The sequence below is a fragment of the Gasterosteus aculeatus genome, chromosome 1, assembly GCF_964276395.1.
Source record: "Gasterosteus aculeatus chromosome 1, fGasAcu3.hap1.1, whole genome shotgun sequence".
NCBI classification, from domain to species: Eukaryota; Metazoa; Chordata; class Actinopteri; order Perciformes; family Gasterosteidae; genus Gasterosteus; species Gasterosteus aculeatus.
This window is the reverse complement of record NC_135688.1, coordinates 4,287,461-4,306,447: the sequence shown is the minus strand read 5'-3', so window position 1 is coordinate 4,306,447 and position 18,987 is coordinate 4,287,461. Positions and strand designations below refer to the sequence as shown.

The 18,987-nt window shown below is 45.4% G+C and overlaps 1 protein-coding gene and 1 long non-coding RNA gene across 9 annotated transcripts in view; one reads left to right on the top strand and one right to left on the bottom strand.

The window, feature by feature from the left end:
- The first annotated feature begins 15,374 nt into the window (after positions 1-15,374).
- Positions 15,375-16,253, top strand: LOC144411458 (uncharacterized). The gene is made up of 2 exons (XR_013468629.1): positions 15,375-15,555; positions 15,636-16,253. It is a non-coding gene; the product is annotated as an uncharacterized LOC144411458 (long non-coding RNA).
- ets1 (v-ets avian erythroblastosis virus E26 oncogene homolog 1) overlaps positions 16,087-18,987 on the bottom strand; it is a 33,623-nt gene continuing 30,722 nt past the window's right edge. For all 8 annotated transcript variants that reach the window (XM_040177413.2, XM_078108391.1, XM_078108394.1 and 5 more), the window contains one exon: positions 16,087-18,984. In XM_040177413.2, coding sequence (XP_040033347.1) covers positions 18,769-18,984 — 216 coding nt within the window. In that variant the 3' untranslated portion in view covers positions 16,087-18,768. The remainder of the gene's footprint in view (positions 18,985-18,987) is intronic.

Below are 18,987 nucleotides of genomic sequence, written 5' to 3'. Positions count from 1 at the left end.
ACGTGCATACTTGCCGGTTGTGTTCCAGTCTTTTGTGGCCTCGGGGAGCGTTTGAAAAAAAAACAATACGGTTGACACCGCGATTTCAAAATTAGACAATCACCAGTACAATATGAGCTGAAGCTCTGGTGATACCAGCGCATTGCTCACCATTCATGCATACTTGACTTTGTTGCCCGGCCCAAGTTGAAACTATTGCAGGAAATGATGTAAAAGGCGACCCGGAGAGGCCAAAACATTGTATGAAGGGAGTCTCATGAGAGTCTGGCTGACAATGGATCAAAATGAGACCAGAAACAATGGAACACAACTTACTGACAACATTCACAGCCTCCACCAGATGCTAGTGTGAGAAAAACAAAAAAAAAGACTCGGAGTTTGATTATTTGGACCTTTGAGCTGCTAGAGCCGAGGGTACGGCCCACCTGGACGTTACAAAGCCTCATCGGACAGAGATGGGAGGCTGAACTCACACTCATGGGCTCTTATCTCATTCCGACATCTGTTTGCACCGGGTCTTCCAGATGTTTCCTGCTTGGCTTCTGCTGAGTCCTACTCGGGCCAAGGGCCCTGCGCACTTGCCTGTCCTCCCAGCTCAGCGTTGGCTCTGGACCTTTGGGGGCTATCAAATATGTTTACCTAAGGCCCCACGCTGATAGCAACTTGGCGACAAGGCTAAATCACATTCCAAATGTCATCATCTGGAGGGGAGGGGAGGGGGAGCAAGTTATTTTTAATATGAGACAAGTGGTTTAGCTGAGTACTTTTTCGTTATTGCCTCAAACTCCACCTGCTGCACAACTGAAATACCCATCAAATATGATAATTATCACGTTACATCATCACATAACACCGACTTAAGAAACTATCTGGAAATAGTATTAAAAATGCCGACATTCAGAGTTGTTGGAGACTTAAAACAAAGCTGACAGGATGATAGACATTACTCCAGTCAACAGGTTAGCCAATGAAAGTCAGCACAGCTTGTTGTTGCTGCCCCTTGTGGCCAATAATTGATACGGTAAAAAATGCTTTTATGTTTATATCTCCATCCCCGTTATACAATGTGTCAACACAGTTATTAAGTACTCTTAGTTCCATATATTTAGTCACAAAAACCACATTACCTTAAAAATAGTACACTTTTTTTGAATTGCATACCACTTGATATAAGTAGGAATAAGATCTTCCTAAAATATATATATATATATATATATATAGGGGTTCTAGCTTTATTCATAGCTAAGTCGGCACTCTTACAACACATTTTCCTTCATTTACTATGATTTGAGGCTAAGTGAAATTACATTGTCCATCAAATAGTTTTTGTAAGTTTACCCCAAGCTGTGGAATGACGATGAAGATGAACACTATAACCTCACGCTTTGATCTTCTTCTTAAGTGGCACAATAGAAAGGTACGGTCCGTGTCTCCATGCGGGGATCAGAGTTTTACTGCAGCTTGATAATAGTCGGAGACAGTCTCTTACAAGATGCTGAGTTACTCTATCATATCTGACAGCAGTGGAGACTGCCTGCCTATCTCCTCTCTCATCCTCCTCCTCTCCTCCAAACTCTCCATCCAACCCTCATCCCTGAAAAAGCAGCGTTATCTTCCCCTAAACCCTTTCCTTCTGTGCTTTCTATTTCCTCTCATTCCTCTTTCCTTTATCTTTCGTTGTCCTTCTGCTGCCTGGACCAAGATTGGTGGAGCAATGGAAAAAGTTGAACGTTTGACCTAACATTTGTCTTATTTTTAATTTATTATTTCTGTGTTAAAAAAATGACATTTCCTTTATCTATATTTGTAATTAAATAAAGCGCATCATTACTCCATTAGTTTCTAATTAGAAGTTATTGTTTTATTGCCCCGTGAGAACAAACACCTCTCCTCAATTCCTATGCTGTGTTAAAACGTCAGACAGAACACATTTAACTGCCTCTGTGTTTGGAAAGATAACATCCGCTGGAATGCAGAGCAGCACACGTCGAAGACTGAGGTACGAGAAGCCGCGGCACATATTACATCATGACATGAGCAGACACATCCACCCCTCTCAGCCCACACACACACAAACCAAGGCTCGATAGTTTCACCTGCTGCCGATTATGAAATCCTTTAGAATGAGAATGAGAAGTAGAATTTTCATCTTCCAGTGATTCAACACTGGCAGATGAGACGACCGACCTGGTACCGTTATGACCTCAATCGAGTCTTACAACAGTTGAACAATAACGGTTTCGCTGCGTACTGCCTTGTGGTTTCTCACTGTGAAGTAGCAGTGATGTCAGCGCTCCCGCTTGCTCCTCCGAAACCATTATCAAAGAAAAGATACTTCAGCGACAACGTTTTACCACCACAAACACGGACCACTCAACAAACACAAGTAGCCTGTACGAGCGCGAGTGCCGGTTGAACAGAAGATGTGAGAAATGTGATGTGAAATCCATCCAAAAACCCTCCGTGTAGCTCAATTTGGAGTTATTTCTAGAAAGCGTCTATTTCTTGCGAGGTACTGTACTCACACCACTGGCACTGGTACACACTGGCTTTGGGGCAATGGGATCTATTTAATATCCTCCTACGTTTCATGCGAAGCATACGGATCAGAGCATATTTATGGGATGTACTGCCAGAATGTGTGATTCTTTCCAGACCGTTTTACACAAAGCTTCTCAGAGTGCCCCATGCAGATGGTTCTTTTATTTCACCTTATCTGCCTCTTTTTTTTTCTCTCCTTCTTTCTCATTTTTCTTTCATAAAATGGCTCAGTCTTTTTTCGGAGAACGCAAAGGGGAATCCATCAGATCTGCAGTGGTGCACCATTCCTCCGGGCTCATAAATTGCACATGCCTCAAAGTAGCAGGAAGCACAGGCCTAATAGGGTGTATCCTCCAGGCTTCCTGTTAGGTTAACCCATTGGGTCTGGGGTATTCTACCCCGCCATTGGATCACAAGGCACGACCTCTTCTTGCCCTAACGCTTAAAACGAATGGACCCATAATACAGCCAAGCTGCACAGTCACCATTCAACGTTTCTTTTCTCCTTAATTCTTATGTACTTTATGGTAATACAAGCCACCAAAAGCAAGCTATTCTCAATCTTATTCCAGGCTAGCCATGATGTAACGGATCGTTTCTTGTTTGCACGGCGAAGAGTGATCAATAAATCCCCCAAATCCAACTGTTATTGGGTTTCCATGCCATTATAGGGACCACCACCAGACATACAGCCTTTCACCCCTTGATTCAATTCCCAGGTCTTCGATCTCTAAGGAATGAAGTGGGACTGGCAATGAAAGGGTTATATACATATATATATATGCGCACACAGCTCCATTCAGGAGCGAGGAGAGAGGGAGGGGATCATGTCCCCCATCTGGATCCAATCCCACCTGGGCCCAGATAAAAATAGAGGCTTCTCAAAGGGCCTCAGGCACACTGGTCCTCCTTCTTCAAAGGTGTTAGGGGGAGGAGTTCTAGTGTGGGTCCACGTTTATTGTTGATACTGACCCGCGATCTGCTCTTCATTTGAAAATAATCTATTTTTACTTTCTCGAGTGTCTGAATGGAGAACTCCTCGCCAATAAAAAAGTTTCGGTGAGGCTAAAATAAGCGTTTTTCCCCTCTCGGTTTTTCCAACACTTCATCTCCGTCCAGCGGATGGGTCGCAGGTGTTCTTCGCGGCGCACGCGCCCATTTCTCGGGATTAAGTCCGGCTGGTTAGGAGTAGGCAGAGGTTTTATCACTGAATTAAGTTAGGGCCTTGGACCGTGGGGTCCCCCTCGTCTCCCTGCCCCCCCCCCCCCCCCCCTGTGCCTCTTTTCACAGATAAAATGCTCAGATAAGGCATGTTGAAAGGACATGTTTCCAATTTGGCTCGTGCCACCTTTATCCCTCTCAGCCTCCCCCCCACCCATCATCTTTCTTCTTATCTCCCTCCCTCTGTCTGCCTCCCTGTCTGCCTCGGTGCATGTGTCAGACAACTGATTAATTCCCCCGGAGGAGAGAGTGTGAGGGAGAGAGAGAGAGAGAGAGAGAGTGCGAGTGGGGGAATTGATAAATCATCTCTTCATTCATTCACAGGTAAATAAAAAAACATGTCCGTGCTCAGGAGGTGCATAGATCTACCCTGTGACACCCACAGATGCTCTGCATTACAGTAATGTCTTCCTGGCCTCACTGTTGTAATTTACACGCAGCTTCTTCATGCAGATCCCAGGAACGAGTCTTATCGCCGCTGCACTCGCATGCTCGTCTCTAGCTGAGACGGATCGGGCGCCTTAAGAGCATCGTTTAACTCTTGCCCCCATTCATACTCAAAGTAAATCATTTGGTCCATGACCACAAACTACTGGCAAGGAAGAGCTCCAGGTGTTGCTCAAATAGTTGTGAATTGGTTTTAACCTTCTTTGGATGGCACACGGGTGAGATCCTTCTTAATGACTTTTAATCACATGTTTGTCTTTCATTTCCATGTTTCCAGCGTAGCACAGCTTTGCCTTGACAGACAAAGTAAAGTAAACTGATGGAAGTGTTCTTAATCGCTCACAGAGGATCTGGATAAACTGGACCCCCGCCCCCTTTTCAACTGCTCCCAAAACTGTAATAAATCTTATACATGTTTTTCTTCCTGTAAACGTTGTTCTAATTATATTTTACAAGGTATGAAGAATGCAACAACGTGAGAATTGCGTTATGTCAGTTTACCGAGAAGTCCAAGCTGTGCTACAGTTTTCCTTTTGAGCAATGATTCTTATTCACACCACCTGCTGTCCCTCCCTCTCTGCCCCGATGTGTTGTTCCCTCTTTCTGTCATGTCTGCATGGACGAGGTACAATAACACAGATATTAGTTACACAGGTCGCCACGTCAGAAAACAAAGTTGGACACCTTTTTTTTGCCGTTTGCACCTTAAAAAAGTACATTGGAATTTATTTGAGGTCCTTGTGATTCCCGATGCAGGTTTGCAACATTTGGTTGTTTGGATTATGAGGAAAAACATGCTCACAATTCACAACAGTGTACAGTGTACTGTGCAGGTACACAGTTAAAACCATTTAAAAAAGCAACTCTCAGAGAAGCAAATTCTGTTTTGTGAATAAATCTTCTCTGTTAGTATTGTACATGATTTAGAAGAACTCAACCGAAACAAACCACGTGTTCTTTTTTTCTTTTTTTTTCTTTTTCTTCTTCAGGTTCATCAGGCATTGAGCTTTGCAAGTACAGCAAATCTTCTGGGTGGAGTTTCTGATAAAAGTGATTTCCTGTATTTGCTTTTTTTAGAAAGCGAAATGTGTGTGTGTGTGTGTGTGTGTGTGTGTGTGTGTGTGTGTGTGTGTGTGTAAACAGAAAGTGGAGAAGATTGTCAAATCATCAATTGGTCAGGCGCTGTAAATGTGTGTGTGCCTTGTGTTTACTGCAGAGCAAGTTGCTACTGGTTGCCTGGCCAGTGACCCTCCAAACAGATGCCCCCCCCCCTCTTCGGTCTCGTACGGCTCAGCAGACCTTATCTTTGCTACCACTGCCGCCCACCCATTTTGAAGAGGAAACTGAAAGCAGCGTTCAGCTGCTTGACTCACTTTGCACGCCCAACGACTGGTACTTTACCATTTGTAATGTCAGCGTCCTTCTCCCCGTGGAAGTCATTCCCGTGCTCCAGTTGAAAAGGATCTCCAGTGTTCATACACGGCGGATCACCAAAAACCACTGGAGATGTTATCTTGATCTTTTTGATCAGAAAATAATTTAAATTCTGTTGATCTCGTTCCAGACAGAGGTGAAGTCACTGCACCTGCCTGATCCCACTGTGACTACACCACCCATAATGAGGGCGAGTCATCAACTTAAACGGTTTACTTGACTCAACAAGATGCATCGCGCCCACAATTTGGTATTGTGATTCTTATCTGCTAAAATAGTGCGTTTGTGAGTTGAAGGAAACTTTAGTAAGACACTGAGAAGTTAAGAGTATCTGAGAAACAAAATGCAGTGTAGCACCAACATAAGTATAATAAACGATACTAATAGTCTACTTTAGTCTGTATGTGTTTTTAAATGTGATTCAGTCTCACAACCATGGTTGAATATGAAATATTTACAGATATTTAGAGCGATTAGAGATTTTACGTTAGAGTCAAATATAGTTCTCATTAATTAATAAAAAAATAAAATAAAAGCTTATGAAGATGCAATATTAACAAAAAATACTAACAGTGAGCATAACCGTCACTATGTAACTATATTACGTACAATAAGGACAGTGACAAATAAAAAGCCCAAACTAAAAAACTAAGAAAAAAAACGCTAATAAATAGCGACCTACACATCACAAAGAACATGGGAGACGAAGTATAAGCAGAAATCGTTGGTGTGTCGCCTAAAAGACAACAATTTGTACGATTTAACAGAGTAAAACGTGAGTAAAATGTATATACAGCTGGAGATTAATAAGTAAAGCAAAATGAAGTGCTGTGAAAAAAGACACTTCTCTCCCGACAGAATGCATACAAAACGAGTAAGCACGAGGTCCACATGTTGCGCGCTGAGTTGTAAATGTTATGCAGTCGTCCATGAGTCATTTGTAAAGGACGACTACGGCTCGGCTTCGGATTTGGAAACATACATAAACAAAACTTCTCGTACGGGGAAAAACATTGATGTTAATCTAAATTAACTCCCATCGTTCCGAGATAAGAAAAAAAAAAAAGCCCCCCGACCCCCAATATTTAAAAGCGGTGTCACTATTGCCAGTCCGTCCGCTCTGCTTTGTTTCACTTTGCTATCACCTGACAGCCAGCCGCCTCTCGTGAGACGTCAGCTGTCCTCTGACTCACTTCTCTGGGCTGAGACCACAAATCTGTCCCGGGGTATCTCTCCCTCCCTCCGTCCATCTCCTTCTCTCCCTCAGTGCTGGACTGGTGACTACAGGGGGGTGGGAAGGGGGGGGGGGGGGTCGGACGGGGGGGGTGAGAACAGCACGCCGTGGCCTTTCCCAGCCACAGCCCAGCAGATTTGAAGAAGAAGCCCACCTCTCGCCTCCCCCCCCAATACCCAGTGACGTGGGAAAACCCTGGGAGGGCGTCCCAGGGAGCGCACCGAGCCCCGCCGTCCCAGGCTCCGCCTCCATCGCTGCCGCGGGGCGGCGGTGAGGCCCGGGCCTGTTAGTTAGCCCGCTCGGCGGGTTGTTTACTTGGTCCGTGTTGTTTCACCTTGCCTCAGAACAAACACACAAGTGCCACACAAGTTGCAGCGGCTCGGGGGGGAGGGCGGGGGGGGGGTCGGTGAGGGTGAAATGCGACTTCTCGTTACCACTTAGAGAGATCCGTGTAAACATCTGGTCACGAGAGGGCCGTCACTTGGACGACTGGTCCCTTTTAGGTGGTCTCTCTGTTGTCGTGTCTAACTGCACGCGGAGCGGGGGGGGGGGGGGGGGGGGGGGCGTTTGCTGGATGGCCTGGTCAGTGACCTCCGTACAGGCCCCGTGTGTTAAACTGATAAAGAGCCGGAGGATCTGCGTCGTGTCAAATCCTGCGACAAGACCGAACACGCGGTCACGCACGCACGCGGGCAGATGCAATTAATTTGTACCAAAACGCGGCGGAAAAAGAGAGAAATAAAGAGAGAGATCGTCGACGTTTCCTCCGGGCTCAGAGAGCGTTATCAATCTGAGACCGTTGCGTGTCAGCAGCAGCTCGACCCACGCGAATGTGTATTGTTCCACCTCCTCCTCCGCCACGGCGCTTTCACGTGAGCGGCTCCGGCGAAGCGAAACCAAAATATTTTCTTGTTTTATCACAAAACACACACAAATCACGCCTGCCGCGGCGCGTCCACGCGCACGACGCCTCCCTCAGCATTCGTGAGGGAAACTCTGTGACCCCCCCCGAGCAGCGTCCGTCCATTTCTCAGCGTACGAACAGCATCATCACCGGTTGGCGCGTCTACTGGAGCCACCGGGACGGCCCTGTTTGTGCTGGCAAGGAGGCGCGGGAAGTCGGCCATCTTGGATCTTGTGAGATACGCGCACGTGGTCTTATGGGGCCGCATGAGCATCATGTGTGACCGCGACATGGGACACGGGGGGATTGTTCGGGGCTCTGTGAGCAAGAGCTTCTTGGCACATCATCACATGACTTCATTCCGTCGCACGGTGAGCGAAAAAGTGGATGTGAGCACACAGATTGTTTTATTGTGGAAAAATATCGCTGTCGCAGAGTCGTGGTGAACACATGATTATTTAACAACCACAGGGAGTCTTAAGCCCGTTTATGTAAATATTGTTGGGAGCTATTGACTCAGCGAGTTTCCAACAAATGCCACTGCTCATTTTAGAATAAAAGTGATGATGTTGTGCTGTGGTTATGATTAAGGGGCACACATTCTGCTGATACCACTTTCGGTACACCTGAAGAGCAAACAGTCTCTTTGTTTGATACATTTTTCTCAACTGGAATTTCTAACTGTTTTATTTATACTGACACATCATTGACCCAACAGACGGATCCCTTCAGACCATCAAGCTCAGCACTTTAAGACAATATAATGTAATATTTAGTCAAACGGGCACATACTCCCCAACTAAAATCTGTTGTTCTGACCTAAGAGGGAATTATATTTGATCTATGAAATATTCGATACAACAAGTACATAGTGTCTTCTGCAATTTTCTATAAAGGCAGTTGATTAATCTCAGATAAAGTTTGGGTGGAATACACATTTCTTTCCCCTAAAATGTTTGTGTATTAAACCCATATATGCATTTTGAAACAATAGCGTTTTTCACATAATTAAAAAAAAAAACATTTATGTGACTTTTTCAACTCAAACTCAATTTAAGAAAGTCCCCTGGATTCTCAACATATTTACGTCTCCTGTTTTCTCAAGCTAAATGACAGCATGGGTACTTATGTCCTTCCGTTCTCTTGGTCCCCTTTGGCTGGCATCTGGGAAATGAAACCATCATCACCGGAGGCCAAGATGATATCTAAAGCAAACAGCTCAGACCCGGGAACACAGGAGGTGGTGTTGGAGGTGTCCTGGAGGAGAGGAGCTGACCGTGGTGCTGTACAGGTGAACTCTGTAACACACCTGCAGGGCTCTACCTCGCATGGATAGAATTTTGTTTATTCTGTTTATTAGTTGAGCTTTGTTTGGAGAATGTTACATTTACAATTACAAGACTATTGAATCATTTGCATCATTGTTTAAACAAATGTACTTTTCCTAAGCTTATAATATCTTAGATAAATACTTCATTTATTGTCATCTAACTGAATCTTGCGCTGAATGCAGCTCTCTGAGGCTGCTTGGCAAAGATGTGCTAAATGCTAACAGCGGCATGCTAACAGCGGCATGCTAACACATTGTTGTTTACTACCAAGCACATTCAAGTTTAACATGTCGGCATGATGCTATTTGCTATTTAAAATATTATATATATATATATATATATATATATATATATATATATATATATATATATATATATATATATATATATAAGATATTTCTGTCCAGGCAAATGTCGCACCACTTTGCTTAAAAAAATAGAAATATATTGAGCACAAAAGTATTTTTCCACTTTTGTAGTAACATAAAGTCATTTTTTGTGGTAGACTCCTCTGCTCGACGCTGTTATGCTCCAAGATCAAGACGAGAGCGAACGTACTCGCTGTGTTATTGCAACAGACATAGTTCATCCGTGTTGTATACATATGCCTTCACACAAACCCCGGGTGTTTCTGTCCTTTCCCACAAAGCTTTAACCTCCGCCGTGCCGGAGGTCGAAACAGCTAACTTCACTCACTGTGATCTACACAGAAGGGGACGTCTCTAGATTCCTCATGGGGACAAGATATTTAGTCCCTCACCAGTCTCACTGGAATCCTGCAAAGTATGATTCCGAATGCAGGGAATTAACTAACCTGTCACTTTAGTTTAAGACCTGGTACGGTACGAAGTTGTTGAACATAGCGTAAGAAAATCTGGCTCCGACAAAAACCATAATGAAAACCCAGACTACTCCACGCAAATAGAGAATGAATTGCATTTATTGTCATTGGCATGTAATAAGAATGCCCCGCTGGGTTGTTGGGTTTGGTCGTAAACGTATCAGTGTACCTGGGATACTCTCTGTAAGTGACATAGTATAAAATGCAGGACTGCTTATGAAGCAGATGAGGTTGTGTTGATAAAAAAAAACCATTTGCTATTGAATCCCCCCCCAAAAAAGAAGACCTGAGATTGACAGGATGTTCGAGAGAGACGGTACAGTAACCCCGGAAACAGAGCAAACAACTGTCTGCAAGACGTGTGAGGCATCTGGACACATTGGGAGACTGACGCGGAGCTACTATTTCCCACTTTTCATTCACATGTATTTATTTTATTTGTTTGAATCGTGGTCTCAGCTGATCTGAAGGAGGCAGTTACTCAAAGTGACGTCAAAACCAATCATGCAACGTTTCGTGGCCAGTTCTCATGATTCACTGCGAGTTGAGACTCGGCCTTTCGCCGCCGCCGCCTCCTCTCGTGCATCTTGCTGAAACACATTTGTGCCGACGGTGTGAGCCGGACCAGTGAGCAGCCATCCTGCAGTCCTGCAGTCAGAGCCCCCGAAGTGTCCAAATCGAAAGCAGAGATCCTCTTAATGGTGCTAAACTATAGTGTTATGAATATAATGTTTAATTGCTGTGGTTCTATGGTACTGTAACATGCTGTCAGCTGCTCCACAAATTTGCTGTGATTGGCATTCCCTCTTTGGGTACTCATTAGTCATTTTGCAATTTTTCAAATAATTTTTAATAGCATGTGCAGACAGAAAAAATTCCCAAATTGCCAGCTGCAACAAAACTCTCTGTTGACGTCCACCGCAGTGACACAGTGCAGAGTTATCAGCTCGGTCTGACCCAAGATTACACTTGAAGACCAGTCAGCACTACTGCCCTGTAAATCAGGCAGGAGCAGCAACGGTGTCAAGGGTCAGAGGTCATTGTGGAGGAAGCCCAAAATCAGGAAGCCACTGGTCATATCTCTATCTACCCCGTGGTTCTCATTATCCCCAGCTTTAGTGGACACAGATTGTCAAATTAATCGTGCAGTTGAAAATACTCTGTAATCGTCGTATTTCTTTAACAAAGGCAGTCCTCATAAGTAGCCCTTATTTTCGCTTAGAGCTCTCTGTTCTAACCTCTACACGACTGTTGTTAATAACTTCTAAATTTCACTTGACCTACCTCGTGACCTCCAAGTTATTTCTCCCATGGTTGTTTAGCCACCAGGGCCGGAGCCTATTAAGCACTTTACTGGCAGGAACAACACGGCCGGCCTCACTGATGAAAGCGAGTTACTGCTACGAACCGGAGAAACTGCTGCTTACATGTGTGTGTGTGTGTTCTCTCTGGCTACGGTGAATCACCGAGCTTATTTGGGGATATCTGTGGAAAGTACCTGCTATAATAAGCAGCCGCTTTTCTGTAGTTTGTTGACTCGCTGCAGTGCAAAGTCACGCAATAGGGGCAACGTTGATACGACCGCACACGAGGGAAGAGCCGTGAATGAAAGAAAGTACGTGAGAGAGAAGCAGTAGCACAAACCGACGCTGCGTTTAAGGAACTTATTTTTGATGTAAATATTCATTATAATGAAATTAAAACAAAATAATGCACACAGTAGATGAGTGATGTTGCTTGAAACGTAATATTGCCTAACAAGAATAAGTTGCTTGTTGCCTGGTGTGTGCGTTTGTGTGCTCCTGTGAGTGTGTGTGTGTGTGTGTGTATATAACCCAGACAGCGCGGAGAAAAAGAAGCGGCCGTTTCACTAACGTTGATTGGAAGCAGATGTCGGCGAAAGCCAAGGGAGAGAAGAAAATGTTTTGGGAAACTTCTCAGGGCTCAGCCTCCTTCTGGCCCGGGCAGCCAATCACCGCGCAGCAGCCGCCAGCCTCCGCTTTGAACCAAGGGCTGCGATTGGGCGGAGATTCGAACGTGGGCGTCGGGAGCAGATGTCCTGGGAAAGTTGCTGAATCCCAGTTGACTCGAAGTGAAAGAAAAGGGAAAACATTTTCTCGTTCAACTGGACCGTCACCAAACCGTGTTTGAGTCCAGCTGCACTGTGTCCCCCGCTCGTTCTCTCTCGCAGCGCCTGTACAAACACTCTGACGGCGTCTCCCCATGACCTACGCGTAAAACTATACATTTCATTTGGTATTCTAATGAATACCAAACTGAATTGCCTCGAAAAAGGAAGGCGAACAATGGCACCGTGTCAGGAAGAGACCTTTTGTCTGCTTTCCTCGAGTTTGGAGCCGGTGGAATGAATGCAGCCGAGGGGCCTCGGCACCTTTGCCATCTCCCCATGATGCACCTCTAAAACCTCCCTCGCTCCTTTTCACCCCCTCACCTTCACCCTCCAGGTATTCAGCTCTCCATTCAAGTTCCTCATCTTTCTCCTTTTCCACCCCCCCCCCCCCGCCCACCTCTGTCATCAGCACCCTGATTCAGTCACACTCTGGTTCACACGCAGCCTCACCTGCACACAAAGCCCCATCTCACTCTTTTATTGTGCCAGTCTATTGCCTATTCACAGGGCCGGCGGAGCACAAATCAATCATCTTTCCTAATGGAAAGTCCACATTAACATGAGAGGACACTCCATTTCCGTCCCAGAATGCCAGGTCGACTGGTACCCGAGCTCCAGCCAACGGAGATCCGGAGGGGGGGCCCGGCAGGCACTCTCATTTCAGCTGGGATAGCGGGGTGAGGCCGTCGGGTCCAGGGGTGCCTCCGGGAGTCAATGGTGTATTAACTGAGGATGCGACAGCGGCAATAAAAATGCAAATGGCCAGGATGGCCCGGATCTGCCCTTCATGAGGCCGGATAATGCAGCCTCCTACACCTGCCGAGACATGTGGTTCAACACGTCTCAGACACAACAACACGGGGAAGGAGGGGAGGCGAGGATCAGGGTCGGGGGGCCGAATGTGTGAGGAACATTCGGACCACAGGTGCAATAGCGTAGAAAGGTGTAGTCATTTTATTATTACTGATGTAGATCCTCAAGCATATGCAGAAGTCTTTAAAGTCAGTGGTTGTCAGTCACTTGTGATGCGGTTTCTTGATGGCAAACAGCTTATTATTTATAGCAGGAACAAAATGAGGCTTTTCCACTAGTCTTAGATTCACATATGTAGGTAAAGGTGGAGGCAAAGGTTGAGAAATGTGTGCTAACCCACACTTTCACTGCAAAAAAGTGATTGTCACACTTAAAGATCATTTCCGCCCATATGAACCAATTAGATCACTAAGGAATCAGAGCCTGTAAACTAGAAGCACAACGTGTTGTGTGCAAAAAAGGATACGCAGTGAGGACAGAGACGGAAATAATACACTGAGACACTTCACACCCTTCAGTGTGAAGTTGGCATGCGGGGGCAGCTTTTTATTTGGTGTTTGTGTGTAAAACTGTAATGCACAATATGTATTTATTTGAGAGAAATTCGGTTTGATTTAGAGTGTTACAGGAAATGTTTTTTTTTGTTTGCAAAGTTTCAACAAATACAGTTCAGAAATCTTGATTCAGCAAACGCAGAACAAACTGCAGCACAAACAAGCCCGAACGCACAAGTGTCCCCGTGGAGTTACGGAAACAAACCGAATCAGCAGAAGACCAAACGCTCTCAACTCTGTGCTATGAGAAGGGTCGCATGTGAGAGGACACGATAGATCATACTTGGTTTGAGTTACTCCCCCGACACAACTGGAGTCTCACTGGCTGAAGTTGGCCCAACCCTGAGGGACAATAGGACACATCCTCAGGCAACTGTGTCTTAAAGTGTCCCTTCAGGGCTCCCGGGGACGCGTCGGTCATATTTCACAACTTCTCTGCGTAATGGAACAACCGCGTCGGCCCCTTGTGCGTCACAGGGATTCTCTCCTACAGGAGGTTGTTATTTAGGACACTGAGGACGGATATAGTTGCGTATCATCCTAATCACAGCAAACGGTGAACTTGGCTTTAAAAGCAAAGAATGCAGAATTCTAGTGATAAAGTCACGGAAATTGCATATATGGTATACAAGAGGACGTGTGGGCTTTAATTCAGTATCATTAACACAAGTTCTTTCCAATTGATTTGGATTAAACAAATCACTGCGACATGTCTCCGAACCCTAGTCTGTGTTAAGGCGGATTCTTTCATTTTGACACGTCGCTTTATTTCAATGCCGCTAAGTAAGACTTACGACAAATTGGTTGCAGATTCGTCTGCAAGTAATCGCGCCACCAGAGAGCTCTGCTGCTGAGCCTCGATTGTTTAAACGGGGCGACATGCCGCTGTCGACTGGAGAAAAGGGTTGCCAAGAATTCTAAAACAAATCCAATAACTGATGCTTTGCCTCGGCCGTCAATCGCACGGTTTGCTCCGCTGTGGCTGTCAATCGACATTCAGGAATACGTGTCCATTCCATCCTCTGATGCTTTTGCACTCTGCTGCTAATTTACTCAAAGTGCTATTGCATCATGAGCATCCACAAAGTGCTAACTAAAGTGCCAAATAATGTTCTTGGCTTCGCAAACCCTCACAGTACTGCAGCAACGAGACACTAATCCATCCTTAAACTACACCATCAACAGGCGAAGTTGTGGTTTTAGAGCGGTTCTTTAGAAGGAAGCATGAAAAAGACATTTCTCAAGAAACTGCGTACGCTGCCAACGTGATAAAGGGTTCTGCTTGAAAACGTGACGCGTGCCAGCGGACATACAAACGGAATGCTCATCCAAATCACATGAACGCACACAATCCTGTTCTCAGCGCGGAGTCATGATGACTTATTGATTCCGTTGGATGAATTCCCTCCAAAAGGTTGACGTTTGTATTGCAATAAAGCTGGTGTTTCCCAACGCGAGGGCCGCGGCGGTGCGTCGTTTAACCGCCGCTGTCTTTCTCACTCACGTTGAGACTCCACGCGGGAGACAGATGGAGCTTGGCAAGACGCTTTGGATAAATATTTAGGTTCAAAATCTGTCAAACGGGCTGCATTCCAGTGTCAAGAGAGCCATGAAATTCTGCATCCCCCGACTTTTTTTTTTTTTACAGGCATCATCCGACATCTTTCTCGGGTCTGCCAGGTGTGACAGGTCCCGCGCTGCGCACAGACTTCCTCTTCTCTTTACGTCTCTCTCTCTCTGCTGTCTTTCACTTTTAAACACCTCTTTAAATCACCGGCGGCTTTCTTTGAAGGAGGCACAGAGGGGGGGGGGGGGGGGGGGGGGGGTTGGGGGCATGTGTGGGAGCCAGCTTTGTGTTCTGGGTTTGGATGTGGAATGAGCAGGTTTGAGTGGAATCATAATGGTTTTTGATTTTTGTTCCAGGTGTGTTTGAACCCCCCCCCCCCCCCTCCCGCCTGGCGTGGATCACGAGCCCGGGGTCAGAGCGAGGGAGGTGCAACAAGAGAAGGAACACCTGCGTGACCTCGGCCCGCCCCTCCGCCTAAAGAACCCCACCCACGGGAGAACATGGCTCGGATTGAACATGGGACTTTCAATCTGCCATGTATGTACTGTACATATAAACCGTCCATTGTTAAACGTTACTCTCATGCCAAAATGACCGCGTTACGTTTCTAAATCCAGATTTTCTCAGAACTGAAAAGGGTCTACTGGGCCGATCAGTCGACGGCCTCAGAGGGCCGCTGCAGCGGGGCCAAACAGCTGTGCCGAGCGGGGCGAGAGGCCGTGGACAGTGGAATTTATATGAGCTCGGGGTTACAGGCGCATGAATGGGCCCCAGTGTGCTGGTTCCGATTCGACGTCACCTCATCAGCGCGCACGGGTCACACTCGTTAAAACTGTGACGTGCCGCGGCCTGCATGGGTTTCAGAAGGCACCAGCCCCCCCAAAAAACCCACCCCCCCACACCTTCTGAAGGACCACAGCGGCGGTTGGAAGCTAGATTTTCAGAATAATGTGCTACTTTGAGTTACGGATTGTTGCAGAAATAATTAATATGTTACATTATAACAGAATAGTGCTTTTCAGTATAATGTGTGTTGATGATCCAAAACAAACACCACACAGTAGGAAATCTTTGTTCACATATATTTTATAACATTTTGAAGTACATTTTAGAAATAGAAGCTACAGTTTATAAAACCTTTCCAGCAGAAATCATTGATGGGCCAGCATCAGCCTTGTTTCTCTAGCAGACAGGTCTCTTTTCTATATAAAAAAAGAATACAAAACAAAAAGAAATCGCTACATTATTTTGTCCTGCACTACATTTATATTTTCCCATGAAAGCACCAGCTGTCTGCATCTCTTGTCTTTTATAAAATATAAATTATTGAAAAATATTCAAATGTTTGTGAACTAAATACAATAAAAATGATCTCATAACAAAAATACAGAGACACTATAAAATATACAAAAAAAAAACAAAAAAAACATCAAAAACGGTTTTCCTTCTGAATCCATTCTGAGATATGTCAAACTATTGTTGTGTGTACACCTGCCTGACTAAGGTTCATTAAGACCTGCAGTAGAATGTAATCTGTGACATATTTTCCTGACAAATAAATGTTAAAATACTTACATTTAAGGGAACAGAATGTTTTCTTTTAGCACATTAATCCCGTGATGCTAACCATACAGATAATACGAACTTGTGTGGGAGGAAAGAAATAAATACAAATTTAAAAAATTCGGGGCGAAACAGTATGTAAAGTTCTGTAATATGAGACACTGAGAAAAATAACCTGATCCAAACAAAGACAACAGTGCTTTGGAACCTCGACATGCAGAGAAGGAAACTACTGTGCAGCTTATTACCAATTTGTCTACTGCGTTGAGTCACATGGCGAACATGGGTGAGGGTTTGTGAGTCACCGCTCTTTGTCCTACTTTGTGTTTTCCAAAACCAAAGATAAAACTAAAGATCCGTTATCAGTCAAAATTTTGGTCCCCGACTTCTGACATTGTGGACGACGCACTAAGCAACGCGGCCAAAGACCTCACAAGGGCTCTGGTTATTATTCCTGCTTTGTCTCTTGCTTATTTGTGTAATCTGGGTTTCATAAAAGCATTATGAAATACAATCTGTACAAATAGACATCTCAAAAGCTATTTTCATCCCTATGGGTAACATTCAGCCACTGTAAACAATAACATTGTATTCCAAGATGATATTCCACTTTGGCATTTCCCATAAGGCCGGTTGTGCAGCCACTGTTCCCACTGTTGAAAGGAAACTGCTGCCAGTTTGGTCAAAAGTATCCAGTGAAGCTTTCTGCATGTCTGCACAGGTACGGGTGGAATAATACGGGAGCTTCTTTGAACTGCATTTCGCCAAACCCCCAAAATACAAATACAAATGTCTGCCACTGGTCCTAAATAACCCATGTGATGCAAACTTCCATGCATGCATGTCAGCCTTTCTCCATCAGCCCTCACAACTAATCACCATCACCATCATCTTTAGTCACCATGGCTTCCTTTCAGTCACCTTCCCATCTCGCAACACTTCGGGTTCCATCTTTTCTATTGGGCGTCCCTTTGTTTCCTACACTGCACCTCCACACTATCCTGCAGCTGCGTCCTCATGGCCAAAACGTACTGCATGGGAAACAAAACTAAACAGAAAAACCTGACGTCCTAAAACCAAAACGCGTCACACGAGGCAACACTCACACGGACAGTGAACCGACAAATGATGCATCCGATCTGCACATAGAACGACTCCTCTTACCGAAGGCTCCTGAACTCCCCCACACAGGTGTCTACCGTTGTCTAATACTGGTGGTATACGCAGAAAAAGCACAAGTTTCACAATATGTGTCTCTAACAAGGTGGCAGCCACGTAAGTAAAAAAGGTGAATGCGTCAGTTGCAAACGCAACGGCTACTTTCAGTTGTCTGTCTATTGAAAGCTCTCGCTATGAGTAACGTCCCCACGTCCTCAAAGCGCGCGGGGGGGGGCAGCGTCTCTAGTGTTGATCACAAATCAGCACATTTCTGTTGAAAGGCTCCTGGAGAACCGGACAGATGAACGTGGCATCTAAGGGTCAGTTTTCACTGAAATACTGGCCTCGACAACACGAGAAGAAATACTCCAATAAGCCCCCGGTGGGTTTCTCCACATCGACCATCAACAACAGAACACTGGGGCGAGCACGCGCCCCTCAAACAACAGGTTAAACACAACACTTTTTGGTCCGAGCTGAACTGCCTCTTTGCCAACGTGAGACACTTTTAAAGGTTGTTTTTTTTTCATTCTTTTGAAAACTGTTTTTTTTTCCCCTCCTATTCCTCTTTGTGGGAACCCCCCCCCCCAACGCCCCCTCACTCTACCCAATCAAAGAAACGTATATTACTTTCTGTCTTGGTCTGTTTGTCACCCCGCTGTGCTACTTAGGCAGAACGGAACCTGAACTCTACCCAAGAGTGCTCCGTCTGCCTCGAGCTGCTAAATAATACAGGTACAGGACCACGCGTACGGCACGCTCACTCACACACACACACACACACACACACGCGCGCACACACGCACACACGCACGCACACACGCATGCACATTTTGTGCCTTCTTTTAAAACATGGTCAGAAACAGAGACAGGAGCTTGAAGTTGACAAAGACCACGGTCGGTCATTAAAAACATTTCTGCCCTTCAAAACAAAATCAAAAAAAAAAAACGGTTTACCGACTATCGAAATAGTTAAGACCACTTTATGAGCCCCAGTCCTCATGTCTCCTAAAACTTTTGTCTTTGCCTTCACTCGTCCGTGTCGGGCTTTACGTCCAGCATTGCGTGCAGCTCCTCTGGCGTGTACCCCAGCAGGCTTTTTAAGTCACACACAAAGCGGTAGACGTAGCGTTTCCCCGACGTCTTGTGGATGATGTTCTTGTCGTAGTAGTAGCGCAGGCCGCGGCTCAGCTTCTCATAGTTCATCTTGGGTTTGTTTTTCCTCTTGCCCCACCTCCGAGCGACCTT